Raw genomic sequence first — 17,873 nt, forward strand, 5'->3', positions numbered from 1 at the left:
TTCTGCGTATCAACACACATGTTGGTCCCTCTTCTGCTAAAATATCCTGGTGTTTCCTCACCGTGGCATCCCTACCATTTGTGTACACATTTGTAATTAGTGTGAACTGGCCCTTTAATGTAAATAGACACTTACAGATGGGCCTCAGAATTACAGATGCCAAAGATAATTGTCCCATAAAAGATTATGTGGTTAATCCAGAATAAATAAGACTATTTGCTGCATATGTGAGCATTTCAGCTTTGATATGAGGGAAGCTGGCTGAGATGATTTTTTCTATACGCTCCTAGTGAGATGGACGGGCGCTCTCTGGAGCATCTCTGCGAAGCCAACTTTGAAGGCAGAGAGAGGAGGTGTGAGGTGTGAAACTTCTCATTCCCACGTAGCTGCAGCGATACGGTTTAGCCTCTTTGTCACTAATGGGCCTTTGAAATAGTGCTGGATGCATAATAAGAGCGAGAGAGCGGAGCGGCACAGCACATGGAAAACTAGAACACAGAGGGCTTTGGCAGCCATACACTCCTGCAGGGATATACTATAAAAAATACACAGGCCTGCTACTGTACGCTCATTAAAATGCCCTCAGTTTGTTCTAGTAGAGTGGTTTCTCTAGCAGGCAAAAATACCCTGTAGATTAAACTTAAATGATTCATAACTCTGGGAGAGAATGAGCCCAGGACATGACTTCATCATCGGTTCATCTACTCACTATCTACACACAATCAATCCATCACTGACTGCGTGAACACTGAAATATTCTGGTGGCGAATGCTCGGAAGATAGGCACGTACAATATCATTGTACCAATTACAGAGGAGTAAAGTGCTTTGTGTAATATGCCGTGAATGCCGTGCCAGGTCCCCAATTACATTTAGAAAAGTGTCCCGCCCGGAGATGAGCGTTGAATAATGAAACCAGCCTCCATTCACCCATATATCAGACTCTAGGGAAGACTAAGGTCATTTCAAACCACAGTAATTATCGAATGTGTGCTTCATGGGCTCAGAGTCAAAAATTAATATCCCAAAATGTCTCTCTTGTGTTAATTGTTTCTTAAGTTAATAGCTGTTGGTAACTGGAGGAAAACTTGTTTCAAGCCTTAATGAAACCAACAAAACTTTTTTTTTTTTTTTTTTTTTTTTGCCACTAAGTGCCAAATGCAGAAAGTAAAGTGCAGGCAACACTAGGAACATAATATTCACAAAGAGTACATCTATTTTAGGGCTGCGACAGACTTCAGAGTGAGCATGCACTCATCCACGGAGGATCTCTTTGGTAAATATACAAAATGCACAGACAGGCAAAGCAGGCGAGCGACACAGGCAGTGCAGACCACATTGAAAGTGTAAAAACATAAGATAGTCACCAGAGATTTACTAAAAAAACATGTTCAATTTCCTGTAGGATCTCAAGCTCTCTAAAGACGTTTCGGACCTCATCTCTCTCTATGCACTGCTGTTTGTTCATGTACTTCATGGCGTACATCTTCTCCGTGTCCCTCTTCTGCACGATGCATACCTGCAGCGAGTGAGGACAGAAGAGAGAGAGAGAGAGAGAGAGAGAGAGAGAGAGAGATGGGGGAAGACAGACAGACAAAATGAAGCATTTCAGTACAAAATAAACACGTATTGAGACAGTTTTAAGACAAAACCCGCATGTGAACACAGAGATCTAATTGCAGAATGGTATTGTTGGCAGGAAAACAGAATTACATCATGGCTAAGGTGTCGAAGCCAAGTCTCAGCTCCACAAATGTGGCCACGCTGCTATGCAAATCAAATATCTTTTCAAAATAGCCCGCAGCATCTTTCAGCTGTTGATTAATGCGATCGTTGAGATGGATACCCTGTACTGGAGCATAAAATGCTGACACGCTGTGCAGCTCTAATGAACTTCATTTTCAGACACAGAAGTTTGTGAAGGGAAAGAACCTCTACCAAACAAATCGCCTCATTATTTATTTATCACAAGTTTTGTGGTTTTTGTCAGGAAGTGGCGATGAAAGGTCAGGAGCAGGACGGGACTCCTGGGAGGTCAGAGTCATTACAGTAGCACTGAAGTCCAACCACAGTCATTAAACAGATCATGTGTCTGCTGCAAATCCTGCATTGCAGACAAATGAGGAATTCAATTCTTAGGGCTGCTTCCCTGTCTGTTCGGTACCTTAAGACCAGACACTTAAGCGCTTTTAATCAATGGGTGAGTCAATCTTAATATCAGACTCATATGCCACCATTTAGAGATTCATTGGCGCCACAAAGGGATTTCTTCATGGCCGGTATGAAGGAGGAATGAACGCATCAACCAATAACTCTGTCACTAGTCAGTACATATGGCATGAGTGTATCGTATGAAATACACTATTCTTTAATGTGGCTTCCCAGCAGTCTCCAAAGGGTGGTAAGATCTAATTTGCATGACTGTTGAGCAGCGATGCCACCAACGCGCAACACTGTCAGTAAAAAGCTTAAGTGGGCCGGAGGGAAAATACGCATTTACAGTTGGCTTCAGATGGAAAATAACTAACAAGATGCACAAAAACATTGTTTAAGCCTTCATCTCTCTCTCAACAAGAACCCTTGCTTCCTTAACTGAGGAAAGGGATTAAGACAAATCTGGTTAACTCAGCTAGATTTATAACAGAGACAGCTGATCTCTGTCTTTTTTTTATATGTAAGTGGATTTTTCACAAGACTTCATCTACACGGCAAAGACTTGGGACAGAGAAAGTGTGTCTGTGGCCGCAGTGTAGCAGCAAACATCATTACTCATCCTTGTAATACACTTCAAATATGCCAGCAGCGGCTCAAAGCTTTGGTTGGGGGGGTCGGGATAGAATCTGATTACCGGCCACCTGCATGTAAACACACTCTCTGATTTCCCTCCTTAACTTTATTTTTCCCGGTGGCTTGGCTTCTTGTGTGCACGTAAACACTGTGAATGTGAATGTGAATGTGAATGTGAATGTGAATGTGAATGTGAAACCCCCATTAAAGAAGGAAAACTCACATCATCATTCACTGTCAAAGACCTTCAGGATTAAATCCTAAGCAGCTGTTTTGGCCCTGAAAAGTGTCCCCCAGTGCTCTGAGTGTAACACTTGATCACCCTGTGAAGCATTAAAAGCTAAACAGCCCCCTGCTGTGTCTGTTATAGACAGAAGGCCTTAGCTGGATTGAATTGTCCACCAAGGCACAGGTCTCCTCATTACAGTCTGGGCCAGACAGATGGCTGTTTTACACAGCACTCTGGCCCTGATGCACTGCAAAAAACACCCATCTCAGTTAGTCATTTTCTCATTTATTCGCTCTTTGAATCTTACAAAAAGGGGAAAAATGCATATTTTAACATTATTCATGAACACGGTGAAATGATCCTGAAATGAGTTACTGTTACTGTCTGTAATGTTAAAATAACCACTGCATTACAATCTGAAAAAGCTTTGCTCACACAGATTTACCATTGCACTGGTGGATTTCTTTTGACATGATTGAATGAGGGGTAAAAAAAAGATTTTAATACTGAACATCAAAGTAAATGAGGTGTTAAAATGGACATTTTCCTTGTGGTGACAGGAGGAAATCTATTACTGTGTAAAACACCCATCTATTTAATTGTGCTCATGGTTTCCCCTCAAGCACAGAGCTCAAATGAGTGCCAGGTCTGACTCGGCTCTCTCCTGTTTCCTCCGTCTGGACCCCACCCCCCCCCTCCAACTTCTGTCACTTTCATTAGCTCATCACAGCTGAAATTCATCAACCTGTTCCTCAGACCTGTCAAATTATACAGCATCGACTGAGTTTCTATTAGATATTTTACCACAATAAATTGATTGATTGGAGGTGACTGGCAGGTGCAAAAACTTTCAGAGCAGGTCCAGTAGATCACTGCTGCCGGCAGCAGAGAATGGGCAGTGAACAAGCTCCAATGGCTGTGATGTCAAAGCTTGTCCACTATAAGTACTTGTTTTTGCCACCGACTGGTTCAGATTGTTATTTAAAGTGTCTGACGAGACTAGAGAAATGATCCTTACAGAGAGAGACCTGTAAGATCCATTTTTGTTTAACCAAAAAAACGCAGTTCAAAGCCACCAGACTCCATTGACGAAAACAGTAATTTTACACAGTAGTTGCTGGTCTACTGCTGTCTCAGCCAGTTAGTTAGTTTGTGGTATCATGTGATTTTGGTGTTTTAAAGGGTTAGTTCAGATTCAACACACAATATTTGTGTAATACACAATAGCACAAACAAACTAACTGAATGAGGCATCGGTGGACCAGTTACTCTGATTTTATACGAGGTAAAAATACAGTTTTTTTCAATGGAATCTGGTGGCTTTGGATAGCGTAATACAACAAATACTTCGAAAAAATCTTAAAGCCATTAAAACCATCTCTGTAGGGGCCCTTTCTGTAATGTTGTCACTCTAAGCCTGTTAGTGACAAAAACAAGCAATTTTTTTAGTGAACATACTTTGATTGGGTGCAATTGCCCTGAAGCATTATATTGCAAACGTTACAACCTGTTTGCTGCCTGTTCTCGGCTGCAGTCAGAGACAATCTACTGGACCAATTCCAAAAGTTTTAAACCTACTGGTCATTTCATACCCAAAATATGTCAAATATTCCAGGTTTCCAGGGGTCCAGGTTTAAAAATACTGGAGTTATAAACAGTTGGACAAAAGCAACTTTTCATTTCTTCTCATTTAATAAGATGGCAACAGGTAGATTTCATCAGCTTTACCTAATTACCTAATTAACGTCCACGAGCTGGTTAAAAACACCATCCCCTGCTGACTTTCACATGTTTCCAGTTAATCATATAAAAATATCAAAATCTGAATAGGCATTGTTATCAATGTTATTGTCATTATCACTGCTGACTTTTACTGTCTAATGGTTACTGATACAGAGGACTGCCTTTATTCCTCCACACAAAAGATACAGTTCGGATACTTTTATGTCCACCACAGATATTGCTAAATTTGGAAAAGGTTGAATATCAGCAGAAAATATTTTTTATTGCCACTTTAAATTCTAAAATCCTGCTATTGGATTTCGAGCGTCCCTATCAGTTCAGCCATACCCCACACCTCCTTTTTTTTAGCCCTCAGCATGACAACACGCAGCTCCAGGCCCTCCCTGTTTCCATCTCCCTCGCTGAGCTTAACACAGACCCAGTTTCTCTTTGCTCCTAGCCAGGCCAGGCTCTACCATCTGCACTGTGCTAGAAGGTAGGCTAAATAAACTCCTTCAAATCCAACAAACAAGAATCCAAAAGGTCTTCTACACATCGAGATCCTTCTTTTCACTGGTAGGACACACGAGCCTCTTTCCCACATGCACCTCAGCCCATTTATGTTCAAGCAATTTTCCATGTCTGCATCTGGGAACGAGAAACAGTCAATTTTTAGAGACACTCATTTCAGAAATCTTTACAGCGCCATTGGGAGCAAAAGCAGTTACATTCTCTCACAGGGCACGCCAAAAGTTTCAGGTTTCTTGTATATTTACTCACAAGAGACTGTGTTCACAACATTTACACAACTGCTACACTGCGTGAGCGTAATGCAACTCAAAGAAAAAAATGTTCACTGTGGTGGATCTGTTCAAACCAAGCACCTGGTCATAGTATACTGAGAATGACATCTAAAATCTTCTGGTTTCATTTAAAACTAATGTACACGTATGCTCTCAGGTGGTACCACTGTTCCTCATCCTTTATCCTCCTGCTGTTTTATGCTTTGAATTTTTCATTGTGCTTCAGTCATGTGCAGGGTGTGCACTGTACGGTGGCTCTTCAGGGTCAAGCTGCTGCTCCTTCGCCCTTTTTTTGGCTGATGTGCCCTTCTGGACCAAAGTTATTGTATTTTTCTATTGCTTTCAACTTTATTTCTGTATAGTTAGTTAGTGGCTTTGCTCAGTTTAGTTTGGTTTTTATTGTTTCAGTTAAAGTTTTACTTTTATTACATGATCTTGTTTTTTTTTTTTTATTATTATTTCAGTTAACTTAAATGCTTTAACATCTGGTTTTAGTTTTTAGTTTAGTTTTAGTTAACTATAATAGCCTTGGGACAAATAAAAAATAATTATTTCATCTCTTGTTGCTGTTATTCTTAGAATTACTGTTGTGAGAAAGCTTGCCAAGATCCCTTTCAACACATTTCATTTCTTTGGAAGCCGAGAAGGAAACCTACACATTTCTGTTTGTTCGTTTGCCAGTGGTCATTATATAAGGTCTTGATATTTGTGTAGGTGATTTGCTCAGCTGTTATGGCCTGTTTACATGTTTGTCTGAAACTAGAGTTTTGATAGATCTTTTTTGTAAAACAAGTCTTAGGAAAGTCATGTATCTTAGATGCTTGTATTCCTGCCCATTATAAGGACACCGCAAGATATCTCTAGTTACATGATGAAGTCATGTAACTAGAGACATCTTGGAGCTCTGAGCTTGTTGTTTAGCTTTGTAAAGGGTTAATTGTGGTTAGACTGTGGTTACCCAGGATCAGTTTACAGTTATACATAATCCAGTGTAGATTGCATTAAGTGTGTTTGAATTGCTATTATTAAGTGTAACTCAGTAAGTTTAAGTTAACTGTATCTGATCTGATTGAATGAAATATAGATATATTTTTCAGTGTTGACCGTCCTGTATTCTCTGCGTTGTGTTGTTCTTTAAAGCGCAGGACACTACTTTATATGTAGCTATTTTTGGTTTTACTTTATTAAAGGGACTAATGATTGTGGCGGCCGTGTAGACTGTAAAAGCCAGAGTTTCTCAGCCAATCAGACATCACACTGTCAGTCATCTCCCACCCGCCCGCTCTTATCTGAAATCCTCAGGAGCCGGTCAGCTGAGTGAAATCATGACTTTTGAAAAGGATTTATTCATATATTCATTGAGCACATTAGCAATTCAATGCATTAGAGCGGTTTAGTATGGAGCAGAAAAAGTAACGATTTTGAGGCGAGGGGTGTGAGGCAGAATGTTTTTTCAAGCTATCTGCATATGAATGGAGACATTTTCACCGAGATTGAAATCAGTCGAGACGGAAGATTCCCGCTATCGCTGTGACGTGCCGGCTTAGGGCCTAGGCTCCGACAGAGTGATGGCTTCTGAGACCAATTCTCTCCGAGCAGTAATGGACACTAAAGAGCCCCTAATTAATTCTGTAACATTACCTCCAAAATGCTAATGTCAGCATGGCCCTACCGACTACTACACTGCTGGCGAGGTTTTCATTGTTAAATTCTAATTTAGGAACACCTGCTATTCAGATTGCCTTTGAATATTTGTCAGAGATAAAGGTCATTTTGTTTTCAGACAGGCAGCGTGGAAGCTGGGGGCGAGTCCAAGGATGGTGCCAAATTGCTTCGCTAGCTGGCTGGCTGTGCTTCTGGGGAAAAAGCTGGCTAATGAATTGGCACGTTCACCAGATTGGGGTCTGGGTTTTCAAACTTCGAGGCAGCAGGAATCATCCAGCAAAAGGAAGTCATGGTGCTGCCCACTGGACAAATCAAAGCCCCTGAAAACGTCTTTCCCTGAAACCAAGTATTCCTTTATAACATTATAACTGCTTGACAGAATAATGTGGTAAACACTCTAAAATCAATCTAATCTGTCTCATCCCGACTGTGTGGGTATGCTTTGATCAGATTGGATTTGCCAAACCACTCAAAAACTCGGAAGAACATGATATCACTTATTCCAAGTGAGTCTGCCCACATCAAACCAGTAACAAGAAAGAAAACAGAGAAAAAAGAATCTGAAATGATCCAAACTGCGTGTTCAAGTGGGACCCCATCACTCAAGGTGGTAAGCAGAGGTTTCAGGGCCTTTTAAAGGTCAGGTTAGACACTGGGCCAAACAACTTTAAGCCCTGGATATGGGACGTTTTTGTCGGCCTCTATTTTTAGTCTTTTCAGTTGATCGGAAGCTTCAGTGAACCTATAGGTCACTTCAAGGATGTAACGATTTATTTGCTAAGTCACCCAGCATTTTGTTTTTATTGATGCACCAACAATTCCACCTCAGCTAAGCATAAATTTAAAAAAAAAAAAAAATCGAAAATCTAAAAAGAAAAAACAGGAGAATGAAACACATTTAATGCAGTTCAATAGTCAGTGTCTCGGTATTTTCCGACTTCTTGGCTCTCAGTCAAAAGCCCACTGGTTCCTACTGAAGACGTACAACTTTAAAAATAGGTCACAAATATATTAACTTTAATCGATGAAAAATGCTCAGTCAACTTCTACCACAGCTGGGCACTGTAGTTTTTAGAAGACATAACTCACACAAGAGTAAATGTGTACTATTCTCAGCCGCAACTTTGGTCTGCTAGTGAGTATTTACAGCAGCAAACCAGTGTGTGTAGGACTGACTCAGAGCACACTTCTGTGCCTTTGTTTGGGGATAATGAAGGAATATGTCACCCTGCGCAACTGTGTGGCTCACTGATGTGTTTTTAATGGGCTTTGGATAACAATGGAGCTCTAAGGCTCAGAGGAATAAGATACATCAGGCTTTGGATACATGCATGTATCCCTCTAACACTACATTCATTGTTGGTTTTGGAGTTGTTGGGTTTTTTTTTTAAATGGGATTTGTTGACAAAAAGAAACTCTAGAATATCACCAGATGTGTCCTTTACTGTGCCGCTCTCCCTTGTAGTGATTTGTTTGCTATGTGAATTCAAACCGCGCATTGTTGCAGGAGGAACACTGAATGTTGAGACCACCATGCAACAGGGAGCATGACTGGTGTTGTGGTTACTGAGCAAATACAATTACAAAAGAAAAAAAGGTCCGTCCACGTGGACTGTGTCCACGGTTTATACTTGGCTCCAGATTCCACGTCTCCAAGCAGCGGGAAGGGCGACAGCGCTGGCCCTGGGCGAGATGCTGTCACAACGTTGGCTGTAATCTCTGACCACCAGCTGCACATAGCACCTGTTTATCTCTCCTTAAAGAGGGCTTTTTAGAGGTGGTCAGACAGGCGCGCACACACACACATTTAGGCTGGTCTCTCTCTGCGGACGGCGTTAGAGGAGCGGAGTCATTTGATGTGGAGGAATTAAAAGGACAGGACGACACGCGTGAAGGAACGCCACAGACAAGAGCATCTGTCTGAGTCATCACCGGAAACAGGCATCCAAAGAAACCTTCCTTTGCATCACATCCTTTGCACTGGATGCTCACTTTTAATAGTTTTGAGCTCCGAAGCATGAAACTAACTTTGTTTTCCTGCAGCACAATCATTATTTAATCAGTGCTAAGAAAGGAGAACGGCGGTAATAATGAGGAGCTCGGCTGTTTCCTGGAGTTAATCTTCGTAGGGTCGGCCAGGGGCGCCTGGCAGGCACAGAAACACGTTCCTACGATTGAACAACACATTAAAACATCCACTATTCTAAATAAAGCCACCAGTTATTCACCCATATGTTCTAAAAACTTCTGAGGATCTCTAATGAGGCGATACGAGCACCAATTACAGAATAACACTCTCGTGGTCATGGGCTTTCATGGCTTGTGATGGGAGCAGCTACTTGTAAGCTCTGGTTTGAAAGCCACAGTAATCCATTAAAAAAAGCAACAGTATTTCATTAATAATTCAGCATTTCGTATTAAAAGCTCCATCTGAGACTGCACAGAACATTTTGGAGCAACGCAGGAGCAATATTAGCATCAAAAAGTTTTGAAATGTACATTAAAGATAAGATATATAATTCAATATCTCAAACCACAAAAGATTCTTTAAGTCTTTGTAAGAAAACACAAGTCTTCCTATAAATTTGCTGGATAAATTCCACTGAGACTGAGTGTGACCTATCTGCTAGTATGACCCATCTACTGCAGATCATGAGACTAATTATATATTCCACAGAGATGCTCTGTCCAGCCCTGACTTCAGCCTTTTTACCCAGTTGCTGGATGGCTGGCTGATGTTAATTTGGGAGGTCGCTGGATAATGATTCCACGGGGGCTTTGGAGAATTCACAATAAAAAAAATAAAAAAAAAGATTCATCCTCTTCACTAAAAGGAACCATTTATTTGCTATAAGAGAAATTGTTTCTGAAATTGACCAGCATAACAGAAGCATGCCAATTAAAAAAACACAGTCCATTAGGTCAGGAAGGGAATTCTTTAGCTTATCTTAATCAAACCCAGGAGGTGCTTTCTCCTTCAATTTCATTAAAACTTTATCTGGACTTGAGGCACCAATGGTCCTAATACAAAAATAAGTTCTGTGGTATTAAAAAAAAATGAGTTCAACAACTCCTTGAATGGTCTTTTATTAACCGAGGGATACCTAACAATTGTGCATTGTGCTGCCAGAGTTACAAAAGAAGAGGTGTGGAGAATATTGGAGCAGAGTAAGACTGACGGCCTGAAGGCAGGCGCCTCAAACGATGCTCAAAATAGGAAGCCAGGAAGATGATTACTATCTTTTAATAATGCGTTTCATCCATCACGAGGAGATAAAAACTCCAGGCTATCACTCCAACCTCCATAACGGCTTTTATGATACATATTTTAGACGTTTATCTCACAGGTAGGCAGAAGATCTCATGGGAAGCTAGCAGGTCAGAGGGCAGTGTTTCATTGGAAGATGCTGACATGCCACCGATTAACAATTGAAGCTGAAGTGTGGCAGTGGTTGTAAACCTTGGCACCTCGGTCCAAGGGCTCAGGATGATTCTAGAGGCATTACAAGATGATTTATGGCATCTATAAACACCACTGGGTGACACACCACTACATTACTGCAGCATGAGACTACATTTAGTACGTTTCCTGGTCGTATCGTCAGTACGTATTTTATTTGATGTGTTAAAATCTGCATTAGTACATGAGTAGAAAACCTTCTACTGACTGTTATCTGACATTTTAGTTTATCTGTTATCTTACCTCTTTGTTTATCATGTTGGCAACACAGCACAACATTTTTATTGTGTTTGAATATCTTCTCAAACTACTGCAAGTCATAACCTTAAACTATATCCTCATTATACCAACACCAACTCCTGGATCAATACAATATTGGGTAGACTGTTGTTCCACCATTTGTTATAGATGACAGTGCAAACAGGAGGCTCTCTCTCTCAAAAGAATGAATAAATTACCTTGTTTTAGACGAAGATCCTTTTCGGCATAAAATCCAGAGCAGATAGTCCACGTTAAGATGCAAAGCAAATGTCTGAGCTTCATTAAAATCACCTTCTTCACTTTTACCATGTCAGAGTAAACTCCATTAAGCTGCTTCAGTTTCAGGGTCCTGGTATTGTGCATGCTGGCTGGCTGTCACGCTGTTAAGGCTTAGTGAGACGCTTGAACAGAACAAAGCTGCAGTTAATGTTAAAGCCCACTGTCCAAACATCCCAACTGGTCATAAGAAGTCCAGCTTCTAAAGCACAAGCGGTTCCTGTTACAGATCTCTTGCGTTACACAAAGTGAACTGACGCACATGTAGAGGCAGCATGAGTGAACAGTCAGTAAAAAAAGACAAAGGCGAACAGATGCAGATGTGCGTGAGGACCAAAATGAGGCGAGGCGAAGGCGTGTCGTCAAGAATAGCAGTTAAAGTAGCATAATGTGACACATTTACATCTGATGAAGAATATGAAAAAGGAGTTTGGATGTTAGAGTAGATTTGAGGCATGTGTTTGTCTCACAAAACTATCCTACAGTTCCCATAATGCAACTCCTTCAAATGGGGTCGTGTTTCCCGTGTTCGCAATAGGAGTCCATTAGACCGCCCTCCTCTTGTGGTGTTTACTTACCACTTAGGAAGTCAAAGTTTTCTGAAAGGTCAGAGGTCACATGTTGTTATATGTTGTTGACATTTTCTGAAATGGCGAAAGTCATGAAAGTTAATTATTCAGTAGTTTTAGTCATAAATAGTTTTTCTTAGTGATTTTATGTCTGAGAAAAACATTGATATTCCCCCTGGCCTCACATTTCCTGCATTAACATTACGTTACCACCTCACTAGCGAGTCACACTGTTGGCGTCGGTGGATTCTACACGCTGACAGAGGAGTCTTCTTTGGAAACAACTTCCAGTGTCGTAACCGCGAGTTGCATTTGAATCCAGCACTTCATTACGCTCCCACCCCCAACGCCCCACATGTTTTTCCAGGCTCAGAGGTACCTCCTGTTGAGCCTTTTCACACGCCGATGAAAAATTGTACGGTATAAATGATTTAACCTGATTACCATCTGCAGTCTCTCCACACATGCCCTCCGCCATGACATGAATGCGTGGAGACGTATGGTTTTCCACTTCCAAAAAAAATGGCCGCCCTTTAAGTTGATCTTGTTTTTGATCTCGTCTTTAGTGTTGTTTTTTTGTCTTTTCTGATGCACTGAACACCACCTGCTGCATGACTGAAATTATTATTCAAAGGCAGCCGTCGAGGAAGACGAATGCATGATATATTCATCACTCTTGCACAGGTCACACAGCTGTTCTGATTAAATGCATCAGTGCACGTAAACACCAGACTGCAACCCATGTAAACACTTGACCTGAAACGTTCAGTGACAATGATTTAAATCAGAACGAAATCAAAAAGGGTGCATGTGACTGCAGCTAATGATCGAGAGTTCAAAAGGTCTGGGGACAGACTCTCTTACAGCTCAGCCACCTTCATGCAGTATCAGGTAGTGTGTTGATATCTCTGGGAATCATACTCCTCTAAGGTTTCAGAGCAGGCTGGCCTGTAGTCACTCTCTCTGTCCTTGTGTGCCCGGTCTGTGGGCAGGTGAGCCTCAACAAATAAAAGCCCAAGTTCCCTTTCTGCTGCTCTAAATCTTTCATGTGTTAAAAACCAGTGATCTCGGTCTGCACCCCAGACCTCTTCCTCAGCCTGCAGCTCCTCTCTGTGCACCCAGACCTCCCTCCGGTTAATCACAATATTACCAACACATGCACTTATTAAATGCTTATTAGCTGAACATATCACTCACAAACAAGCAAAAAAAAAAAAAGCTCTCTCATGTCGCGCTTCAAAGTGGAGCGTCACTGTTAAATCCCAGGGATGGCTGCTTGTTGTTTACCTTTACAATCCGCCTTCTTTCTTACCCCTCATCCCCTCCACTGTTCTGCTATAGTTAGCAGTCCTATCAATTGTTGTCAGAGGGTCTAAAGCTCCGGGGACAACAAGGCTTGCAGAGAGGAGAAAAAGGTTGGGTGTTAAATTTAGTGGACTCAGACAGGAAGCTGCAGATTTTCTGTTTTCTAGGTCAGGTAAGTGCCAAGTCGGCCAGAAGTCTCTGACTGAGACATATGGGGAAACACGAACAGATAGAAGACCACTGCCTGAAGAGAGGGAGGGACGGGGGGGGGGGGCTGCATCTCCCTTCTTAAATTCAGCGGAAATATGCATGTTAAGTGCTGACATCCTTCATTCCCTCAGATTAAATTCTCTCAGATTAAATTTGTGTGGTGTGATGGTTCATCATCAGCAAGAAGTCATTGAGAAAGAGTCGCACAAGTTGAGGATAACCTGAAAACGTGCAAATACACACACACACACACACACATATACGTGCCAATGCTGCATTCTGGGCTCAAAGAGTGCTTTGAGAGAGGCAAGTGAGGCAAACACACTTTCAGGGTCTGATGAACATGTCATCCGGGGAGAAGAAGGAATAATTTGCTCTTTCATTTGGTTCATTCCACTGGATGTCTTCTGCTCCACAGCGGCTGCTGCCAGCCTGCAGGAAATGAAAGTGTTTACTGAGCTTGGCCATCCATTCGCACAGCTCCAGGATGCACTATTACAGCAGGCGTGACCATTAATAAGCACAGTCATGGATCAGACTTCTCTGAGACTGAGCTTTGTAGTGCGTACAAAGAAAGAGAGGTGTTTTCCGTACGAGTGTGAGAATCACCTCAAGTGCAGAAAAATACAAATAACATCGCATTACACTATATGCCCACAGACAGCTCAAGCACATCAGGACCTCATGGACCTTGCGCAGGGACACAAACATTCCTCTGACAGCCGGAAAGTGCTTCAGTCTTTGAAGCTGCCTCCACTGAAAATCACTGAACATCATACAGGGATTTGGTGTGACTAAGGGAAAAGCCCAAACAGTCTGCGCAGTGGCTCCATGTTTACAATCGACAAACTTGAAAAAATTAATAGTAAGGATGCAGCAAACTTACTTTTTTCTCTCTCAGATTCTCGCAGATGCTGACACCTTACAGGATCTCAATGAGACACAGGACATTTATCTTGCACTAATAATAATCTTTTTTTCAAAAGGTAGAATCTGTGTTGTTACAGGCCACTGTTCTGTGGTTTTACATGTGTGTCTCTCCCTCCTTGTTCTGTGTTTAAGGTGCAGCTGATGACTGAGTGGTGACGACTGAGTGGTGACACCTGTGTGGAGTTGTGGGCAGACCATATAGGCAGTGCTTCCCCCACTCACTCTCTCTCTCTCAGCTCCCTGGCACCTGATTTAGTTTCCAGCGTGTTAGCTGTGTTTGTTGGTTAAATAAATGATACTTCTGTTGAATGTAATTCAGTCTTGTGTGGCTCCGTGTGTTGTCGTAACAGTATACTTAGAACTAAATAAGTTTGTATGTAAGATAACATGAGCTTGACTGGAACTGTGACTTTTACTTTCTTCAGCTATTAATTTGCCAATATCTTCATAAAAAAAATTTCATCTAAAGTCATTAATCATTTTGTCTATAAAATGTCAGAGAATTATAAGAAATAGTAAAGGTACAAGGTGACGTCTTTAAATGCCATGCTTTATCTGAACAACAGTCTAAAATCTAAAGATATCCACTTAAATGTCATAAATGACACAGACAGCATCTGAGAAGCAGGAGCCTGTCAGTTTTTGATATTCCTGCCTGAAACCTGACTGACTATATGAAATAAAACTTACAAAGACACTATATTTAATATGAATTGGTAAAGTCAAGGCTGATCCCTTCAATACTCCGTTTGATAAGGTCAGTATTGATCCAGTGTATCCGATTGTTGTTACTAGTATTCTATAATTGACGTGTGGTTGCTGCATAAAAGACAGACAGCAGAGGACTAAGTACCATGTTGCATGTCTACAGCAAAAGAAAACCTAAATACACAAGATCGATTTATATGAAAATTCTAAAATGCCTGCTTGGAAAGGACACAAATGGCAGACAATTGTTCTCAAATCTCAAATTAAGCCTGCGATAAGTATGTGCCAGCCGCCAACTTATGTAAAACACACACAAAGACCTTGAAGTCGGCCACGTATGAAGGTGGGAAAGTATAAGAGGGCATAATGAGGATTACATGCATCACAGAACGTAAAGGAGGACTTTAGATGCACAAAAGGAGCCTGGAGGCTTATCTCAAGTAGGCTATATTCTCCCTAGGTTTACTGGAGGTGTTAGAGGTGTAACTGCATGTTTCATTAAAGGTGGTATGTCTCATACATATTCACCGCCAAGATGAGGCTGTTATTGCATATCTTGTTCCATATATTCATGCTGGAACACATGCTGTTTGCTTGTAATATTAAAGCATGATATAAATCAGCGAAGCATAAAACTGACCATTAAAATGACTGACACTCCGTCTGTTACCTTGATCCCTGCCTTGTTAACCGCAGGGATTTGGCGCGGAATTTTAGTTCACATGTTTGACAGCTCGCTCCTCTCTCTGTTTGAAGATCTCATTCCCCGAAGCTCTCTGTTAAAGGGGGACGTCACTCAGTACACCATTCACATATATGCCCTGTGGGAACGACCACAACGCTACATATATTTGTTCCGTCAAATGTGTGAGCGCTTTAGCTTTCGCAACTGATTGATTGAGTCATGAAGCCCTGCCTTTCTTAGCTTTCTGCACAGTGACAATGGGGAAAGATTTACATTAAAAAGTTAGTATTTTCTTTTAAAGCTTGATTTCAAACACAAGTGGCCTCTAATTTCAAGTTTCTAGTCTTAAATGTGCACTGAATTGGTTCCATACATGATATCGTGCTAAAAGACCGAGGCTAAAGCTAAATGCAGCGGCAAAAAGTCATCATCGCCAGCAGCTGATGATACATGTAGAAAGCATGGAAATAAGGGTGCAGTGTTGTTCTTGTATTGCAATGTAAAGGTAGTTAGTCTTAGTATTATTAGTGGGATACATGTTGACAGATGTTGCAGCTTTAGATCCTCAGGTGGGGCCCTGTTGGCTGTTCCTAAACCTAAACAGTGACCTCACACAAACCTGCTTTTACGTGGTGTTGTCTTTTTTTTATTAATGTGGTTTTACTTCTTTTTATTGCTTCTATACTTAATTCTTTATATTTGAATTGATCTCTTATCTCATTTAAAGTTCTGAGCTTTCACCATCCTCTGTGTTGGCTTTCTGTTGTTATATTACTCCCTGAGCATCCTGCTTTTTTTTTTAAGCTGCTGCATAAATAAAGTTGTTACGATTATTATGAGTTAAAATGTAAGATCAGTTCTTCAGGCTGGTTAGGTAAGCTATGGTTGAACACTCGGGGAAGGCTGCTAAGGGACAGTTGCTAATGCTGATCATACCTAAAAATGTCAATGCATTTGATTTTTGCAGGCTATAAATCAAATATCTTAAAGCCTCTGATGTTCAGCCTGAGCAGCTGCATTAATGATTAAAGAGGTTAGAGTTTTCAGGTTGATGGAATTCTTATCTTGAACTTTTAAAGCCAAATTAGAGTCACTTTATCATATTTTCAGTATCAGATTTTAATCAGAAAATGTAACCTTATCCTTACATCCAGAAATGCTGGATACTGTCACACTTTTTGCAAATTCATTCTCCACAGAGCTGCAAAGATATGAAAAAATGTGGAGGTGGAACTAAACTCTGTCTCCTTTTTCTGGCTAACACAGGCAGAAAAATTAAATAATGATACCGTATATGTGAATGCTGAAATGTTGTGGTATTCTCTAGAGGAAGAGTGGCTGGAATGATAATGAATACAAGCAAGACTTTAACCGTATTATTAGTGGAAAAGCAACAGTACTCATGACGTACGGCTCATTAATGTGTGCAGTACATGTCTATGTATAAAGACACGCTTTGGCAAACTTGGATGATACAAAATTTCAGAGGTCATGACAGCTTTCTGGCTCACAGCATGGCTGCCATTTTCATTTTCTACCACGTCCATTATATTTGTTGGCAGGAATGTTAATATTAACGCCTCCAAATGCCCTATTTTTCCTGCATTCTAAATTTGCCCAGCCTTTATTTTTCATAAACAAAAAAGAAATGGGTAAAATCATATATTTAAGACGAATAAAAGGGGGTATTTTAAGACTTCTGGGCAATCTGGATGTTGTGTTTGAGACGCTTTTTGTGCCCTACGGCTATTTTATCCATATGGCCCCCATTTCTCTTAGTGGCTATGCATGGGAGCTTTGTGCTGTGAAACCTATAGAGGTGTAACGTAACGGAAGAGCACACATTTCTAGGCTAATAGGTTGCCGACGGCTACACTGCGCCTGGACTGTGCTGCAAAGCTGCACTCTGCAAAACCAACTCTCATCTGAGCTCTTCACACCTGCAGCTGGAAGGTAAAGAGGAAGGAGAAGTGCTTATGAGCAAAATGAGGCTCCACTGTCAGTCTCTGCGGGCAGGAAGACTCTTAGTGTGCTGTCTGGGAGCCCTGCAGGGCTAACAGGGAAGAGAAAACGCCAACAAAGGCTCCATCATCTCCTGACCTTTCCACAGGCGCCGGTACCTTCGCAGATATGATGAGGGTGTCACAGCCTCTCTCGCTGTCCTTTCCCCTCACTCTGTCATCCGCTACTCTCTTCCATTCCCACTTATTTCCAGCGCCCGTCTCTATTCCACTGTCTTTCTACTTCCATCACATTTTGTCCTA

At 41.3% G+C, this 17,873-nt stretch overlaps 1 protein-coding gene across 1 annotated transcript in view; it reads right to left on the reverse strand.

Annotated features, from left to right (window-relative positions):
* Positions 1 to 17,873, reverse strand: part of LOC139210947 (serine/threonine-protein kinase 32C-like) — a 76,717-nt gene that overhangs the window by 26,693 nt on the left and 32,151 nt on the right. Inside the window, exon 3 of the mRNA XM_070841163.1 lies at positions 1,367 to 1,518. Within this exon, the coding sequence (XP_070697264.1) occupies positions 1,367 to 1,518 (152 nt within the window). The remainder of the gene's footprint in view (positions 1 to 1,366; positions 1,519 to 17,873) is intronic.

Source organism: Pempheris klunzingeri, chromosome 12 (assembly GCF_042242105.1).
Source record: "Pempheris klunzingeri isolate RE-2024b chromosome 12, fPemKlu1.hap1, whole genome shotgun sequence".
NCBI lineage: Eukaryota > Metazoa > Chordata > Actinopteri > Acropomatiformes > Pempheridae > Pempheris > Pempheris klunzingeri.